Raw genomic sequence first — 7075 nt, 5'->3', positions numbered from 1 at the left:
CCAGTGAGGCCGTTCGTTCCCCGCCCCGAGTCGTGCTTCCAGAACCAACGCTTCGGCCACGTGGCGTCGCGATATGAGGGCAAGGCCACCTGCCCGCGTTGCGGTCAATGATCACAGTAGGGCGAAGAATGCACCTCCGGACCTCTTTGCGTCCGTTGCGAGGGTAAGTACCTAGTGTACTCCCGTGAATACCCGAAGATGATAGAGGAAAGTCACTTTACGCGTAAAGGCAATGAGTGCAACCCAATACCCCAGTCCAGGCGGTGGCCGTGACAGTGTACATCCCAGAAAGGAGAATGTAATACCAGGTTTATCTACCGGAGGGTGCGCTGGTATCACATTTTACGTTGGAAGCCCTTGCTATTCAGTCACCTCGGTAATTAGTGTAAATGGGCGACTTTAACGCCCAAGAACCCGTGTACAGAGGCCCAATGAACCCGTGTTACAGAAGAGGACGTATGTTATCCAATTTCATTGAGGATTTTTATTAAATCATTTTTGGGACCCCTAACATGTGCCCACTACGCCGGGCTTTGGATGGCCATAGGTACATTCAGGACCAGCCCAGTCCTAAGTAACTATGCTGACTCAGGGGAACCACCATTGCCAACGCGCAGGAGCATTCTGATGTGCAACTACGATGAAAAAGTTTTATCCGTCAGTAACCACCAATGTTTAATTCACTTCTTAATCCACGGTTTTTGGACTTATTTTACGTGCGGACAAGAGCCACTCGGCCTCTCAGTATTCGTTTTAATGCTTTTATTCATGGACTCAATTTTACCCTGCCCGAATATACTGTGTATTCTGTGTGCTATGCAAAATCTCCACCTTGGGTCATACCCAAACCTGATATGAAGACTGTGACACACGCACCCTAAAGCATTGACGACTGAGTCGGAAGGCCAGGGTCTCTTTCGAGCCATCCTCAGGTTGCACCTCGACTTCGTCCCAAATTAAACCGAAGGTTCGAACTCGGAACCCGCATGTACCTGCGCAGTGGTGTCGACCTATCACGGAGTCCTAAGATGAGCAGTCCGTGCAGTGTCTTCACCGCCGAACAGTAGGCTGTCAAGATAGCTTTAAAGATGAAAGAGAGAAATAACAGCTCGTTCTTAATATGCTCTGAATCCTTGACCGCACTGAAGTCTATATCCGTCCTTTGGTCTACGAACCCAATAGTCCAAGAGATCCTTTCTCTACTCTTATCCCTCAGGCAAAAGGGGAACAGGTGATCCTTCCCATGGACCCCTCGCCGTGTGGGTATGCCTGGCAATGAGAAAGCGGATGAAGCGGCGAAGGATGGGAAGCACGAAATCGCTTCCACGTTGGTGCTCGTGGACGATCTCAAGGCCACTTGGCGCTACTTGGCCGTGGACGGGTGGAGGCAAGCGTGGCGGACGGTCGCTAATAACAAATGAAGGGCAGTGAAATCGGCAGTCTCAGCGTTGCCCTCTTCCGTAGGAGAGGGTCGTAGGGAGGAGGTGGCCATCACGCGCTTGAGGATAGTCCACTGCGCTCCGACCCACTCTTACCTCTTCACGGAGGAAAAAGTGCAGCCTCACTGCGACGAATGTGACTGGCCCCTGACGGTGAATCACGTACTGAGGGAATGTGTGGCATACCGAAGGGAATGGGAAAAACAGAATGTGACAGTGGACCTGGGATCCATCTTCGCTGATGACCCTTAAATTTTGAGCTGGGTTGTGACATTTTTAAACGAAACTGGTCTAATTTTGGATTTATAACCTCTTTTTCAGCTAATAATTTATTAACTTTCTATAAATTATTTATTGTTACATTTTTACCGCTCATTTTTTTATCTGAATGTAATTATTTATTTGTTGTTTACAATTTGTCAACTTGTATTTAGTTTTCAAACTTTTTGGCAGTATTGCAAAATGACCAAAGCTGTCGATGTACCCTATAAACCTAAATACTACTACAACGGAATATCGAAGGGCCAGAGACGTGTTTAAAATCATGGGTAATTTAAGCATTATTTTCGGGAATGACCCCACTCTTAGAATAGAGTTTTAACATTTTTAAGGGAAACTGGTTTCATGAGGCCACTTTATTTTTGATCTCTTCATTTTTTAATGCTTTTTGGTTTAAATATTTATGCTTTATATATTATAATTGTATTCAGGTTTAAAACGTTTTGACAGTGCAAAATGACCATGGCCGCCCATGCACCCTAAAAATCCCCAATACTCCTGCTACTTTTTTACAATAAGGGGTTATTAAAGGAGTTTCTTAGGGGGTGACCCCAACTCTTCAAATAGAATTTTAAAATTATTATAGGAAACTGGTCACTCGGGACAACTTAAGTTTCGGTATCCTCATTTCTGTATGATTTTGTTTGTATGTATATAGGATTCTATGTGTGTATGGATTGAGGTTATTCCCCTTTTTAAAATGTTACAAAATGACAACAGCTGTCAATGAACCCTAAAAACCCCCAATATAACAACTACAAGATGTTACATCCCCTTCTCACTCATTTTGTGGTTCCCGTCTCAGCAATAACATCCCTATTACCGCATTATTTTTTATCGGCACAAGGAAGAGCTGGTTCGTTTTCATTCATATATGCAATCCCTCTTGCATCTGTCTGCAATAGACACATTTTAAGGCGTCTACCAAGAGTATCTTAAAGGGATACACAGTGTTTAGACTGAATGACACGGTCGGCCAACGAGCCCAAATAGCAGCAGCAGACGGTGACTCTTGCGGCCCTTCACACCTCCCGAGTCCAACTCAACTCTCCATTCCAAGCAGTGGCTGTTGCAGTGTAAACCCCTGAGAGGACAACGTTATGTAACGTTTATTTGCCGGAGGGTGCACCGGTAACACATTTTAATCTAGTAGTCCTTGTCCGTCAGCTACCTCGGTCATTTATAATGATGCGTGACTTTAATGCCCATGATCGTTTATGGAGGGGGCCAAGTAATAGGAAAGGACGGATTTATCCCAACTATATTGAGGTTTTTACCCTTTCCACTTTCCTCTTTTACTCACCAAAGAAAACATTTCGCCTACCATTTTTAAACCTCCAAAAGACTGGCTTATCAAACGTATCGACTGTCCCTTTTTCAAGCGCGTTTTTAATTTTCAAAATGACACTAGTTTCGACGTGCACCGCAACATCGCGACACAAAATGGAACGCCTGTAGCGGCAGCTACCTGAACTGTCCCTCGTACCTCCGGAAAACATAATCGGGAACCTGTTCTTTGGTGGAACGAGGAATGCGACAGGGCGATCGGAAAGAGGAAATTGTTCGTGAAATCTCGCCACAAAGCTGAAGATATCTGTTCACTATGAATTATGTTAAAGAGATCACTTCCCTCTTTTACTCGCCGAAGAAGGAATTCCGTCGAACCGTTTTAAACCTCCTGTGAATTGGCTCATTGGCCGAGCCAACTGGCGATTTTGTTTTTAAAGACAACACCTCCTTCGACCAGGTACGCAAGGTCGAGCGTCAAACGTCATCCCTCATAGTAGCAGCGAATGCGAGTGAACCTCGGTCAAACAAGTCATGCGCCTGACCCTTGGTGGAACGAGGCGTGCGACAGGGCGCTCCGGATTAATAAAAGAGCCCTGCGCCTTTTCAATAAGTTTCCAACGGCATTGAATCAGGCCTTTTTCTGACGGCTGAGAGCGCGAGCTCTACAAGTCGTGAGGTAGGAAAAGAGGGATTCTTGGTCGGTGGTGGTCTCACCGCCTGAAATAAGTGAGATGTTCGCCGATTAGTTTGCGGTCAACAGCGATAACGCGAACTATGATGCAGAGTTCCTCAGCAGAAAGGGGCGAATTGAGGGCATTCCTCTTAACTATGGAGAGGGCCGAATCAGGGCAGAATACAACGAGCTTTTTTCCGCCTGGGAATCGAAAACAGCCATTGCAGACTCCCATAATACCTCACCAGGATTGAACGGAATCCACGACGCTTTCCTCCGGAGTATTTCGGAAACTGCGTTGGCGGATGCCCTCAATACCCTAAACAAGTTGTGGGTAGTTTCCCCAGGTCTTGGCGGGAGTCTGTATCGGTACCCATTCCGAAGGAAGGCAAAGATAAGAATGACCACAGTCGCTATCTTCCCATGTCCACCAGCTGCCTGTTTAAGTTATTGGAAAGAATGGTGCCTCGAAAGCTTCTTTCCGACACCCTTACATAGTTCAAATCTAGTTAGAAAATCTTCCTATGAACATTTTTTATGGATGCGTTTTATTTTTAAATTACAACTCTTTCATAAGTTAATTTGCATTCGTAAAATGCAAAAGAACATTTTAATAGTTAACAGATTAGTAGAACTTTTAGATCTCATTGCGACAGATTGTTTATATCAGTCTTTTTATGTGGAAGTTACACTTGAGTTACCATATACTCATCGAATAAAACATATGTATACTTTATTGTATTATTGAAAATTATAAATCCCAGGGACATGATAATTTGAGTTCCTTGGTGTGTGCAGATATTAAGAAAAATAGCTTTTAAGAGTGGTATCCATTTTAAGAAACAGAAAAGTGCAAACGGTGCATTCTAGACACAATCATAATGTGTAATTAAAAGTCGAAGGAGTTACCCAACAACCGTGGAGATCCTGGTCATGGCTAGAAAGTTGTTGAAATGTAATTAACCCTAAACCTGCAAGAAAACGCAGCCGTCAGGGTAAATTTTAATTAAATGTGAACTGTAAAAGCTGGTGCGATTGATTTCATCCGTTGCGTAGTCTTACGGTCACGGTGCGTCGGTTACGATTACAGGCATCGTGATTTCTCTAGGACGATCGGAGTGTATCAGACGTGGGTTTGGAGGACGTGGTTTATCGCTTTTCCTTTTCACTCTTGAATTGATTCAAAGATGTGATTGGGGCTGGCGCCCGGACTGCCGCGCTTTTTTCCCGCGGCGAGCAGCTCCGTGCGCCCTTGGACTCCCGACCGCGACCCTTCGCAGCCGCTACTTCCAACCCGCCTCGAGCCAGCTGGTTGAAGTCGATGATGGAGAGGCTCGGCGTTGAAGGGGCTGGCCTCAGAGGGGTGGGGTGAGTTGCGGGCCGCGGGCACACCACCCCGCCCCCACCAACCTTCCGCCCAGCCAACGTCTTCACTCCACCGATGCCTCTAAGGATCGCTTTGGGCTCCGGAGCGGCGATCTGCCGGCACGGGAGCACGCTGCCACGCGCCCCCGGCACCGAAGGCGTGGCCCGCGGTGGCGGCAAGCGAAGCATTAGCTGGCCCATCCGCCGCCTCCCGGTAGCTTTGGCGGAGCTGTCGCCGCTGGCAGCCCCCTCACCGCTCGCGGCCCCCTCGCCGCTCGCGGCCCCATCATCGCTGCTGCCACCACCGGAGGAGCTGCTCCGGTGTGACTGCGTGAGCTGCCGGAGGCTGAGCACGGCCCGTGCTCGAGAGGGTGCGCTTCGTCCGGATCGGGGGTGACGGCGAGGGCGCGTGCGGCGGTCCGCGGAGTGGGAAAGGGAAGTGGGCAGGCTGGTGGGCACCACACCCACGAACTTGTAGTAGTCTAAGTAGGTACGGGCAACGTTGCGACCCAAGCGATAGTCTTAACAAGATGCATTAAGGAATTTAAATACATGCCAGATGGGGAGAGACCTTCGGACGAACGCCGTGTCCGGCTCATTGAATGTTTAACGCACATAATGAGGAACTCGATTGTATCATGCTCGAATACGTGGAAATTCATCTTCAGAAATGAGGGGTGCACGGTATTTTCCACATTCCACGAGGTAATTTTTAGAGGACCGACCAGCTTCGACGATTCGGCGAAATCTTCAGATGGAAAAAGCTTTAGGTTATATTTACAGAATATGTGCATAGGAAGGGTTATGGAGGGAATTGGAGTGTGGTAGAGTGTGAGGGAAGTTGTGGTCGAGAAAAGTAAGTTGGTGAGCTGCATTCGTTTTCCTCGGTGGAGCAAATAGCAGGAAGGTTGGGGGGAGGAGTAGATAGGGTAGGAGCGGGATGTTCCGTCTACTTCGGCGAGGGATTGAGAGGCTTCAAGAAGACCAGAGAGCTTTTCAAACTGTATCATTCACCAAGAGTCCATTTAAATGGTTCAGAATTTCCGATCATTCCCACATCTTTCAAAGTGCATACCACAGGGTAGAAATTACTGCTGTGATTTTCCTCCTGCAGATGTTTCGCGAAGTGATATTAGTTCAAGATGCAGTTTAGGAAACAGCGTTTGTGATCATCTGCTCGTCTTTAAAAAAAACCTGATTTTTAAAACGTATATAGCTGTGAATTTATTACAATTCAGTTGATACACGTCTCTATTTTCAGTTTCTCAATGCTGCCCTTTGTGTTGCCCAGGAGAGAGCCAGGTTAACCTTACTATAATATGTGATCCTTAAATGCTGCCTTGGGAAAGCCATGGCTAATTGCGTAGATATGATCCCATTGAAATGAAGATTCCATCATCAGCCCTCATCAACCTTATTGTAGTTTGGTCCGAACAGCAGATTCTGCATTCTAATGACACGCTTTTTACAAAGCATTTTTTAAATTATTTTCCCGTTGGACCGTTTTTAGAGCCCTTCCTGGAAATACTACCTTGTTAAAAATTTCCCGGAATTTATTCAGAAAATTAAAAATACAAGTTTATTCATCTAAATCTATATTGTCCCCTTCAAAGTAATCCCCATCGACTGCAACACACTTATGCCAGCGCTTGATCCAATCCTCGAAACATTTTTTATATTCGGTTTTCGGTATGTCCATCAGTGCTTCCTGCGATTTTTCCATTACTTCCTCTCGGCTGCTAAAACGCGTTCCCCGTAATGGTTTTTTAACTCGATTGAACAGAAAGAAGTCACAGGGAGCCAAATCAGGTGAATTCGGTGGCTGTTGGATGGTATTTGTTGCATTTTTCGTCAAAAAATTACGAATAATGATAGCACTGTGCGACGGTGCGTTATCATGGTGCAAAATCCACGAGTTTTCTGCCCACATTTCTGGTCTCTTTCGGCGAATTGCTTCACGCAAACGTCTCATAACGCCCAAATAATACTCTTTGTTTACTGTCTGGCCTTCTGGCAAAAATTCATGATG

The 7075-nt window shown here is 46.3% G+C and overlaps 1 protein-coding gene across 1 annotated transcript in view; it reads right to left on the bottom strand.

Annotated features, from left to right (window-relative positions):
• Window positions 1-4830: 4830 nt before the first annotated feature.
• The window catches only part of LOC139687065 (cytosolic carboxypeptidase 6), a 1035710-nt gene continuing 1033465 nt past the window's right edge, over window positions 4831-7075 (bottom strand). The window contains exon 12 of the mRNA XM_071584170.1: window positions 4831-5567. Coding sequence (XP_071440271.1) covers window positions 4831-5567 — 737 coding nt within the window. The remainder of the gene's footprint in view (window positions 5568-7075) is intronic.

The sequence above is a fragment of the Hetaerina americana genome, unplaced genomic scaffold (genome assembly GCF_022747635.1).
Source record: "Hetaerina americana unplaced genomic scaffold, ioHetAmer1.1.p SCAF_16, whole genome shotgun sequence".
Classification (NCBI taxonomy): domain Eukaryota; kingdom Metazoa; phylum Arthropoda; class Insecta; order Odonata; family Calopterygidae; genus Hetaerina; species Hetaerina americana.
This window is presented reverse-complemented; position numbering and strand designations above follow the sequence as displayed.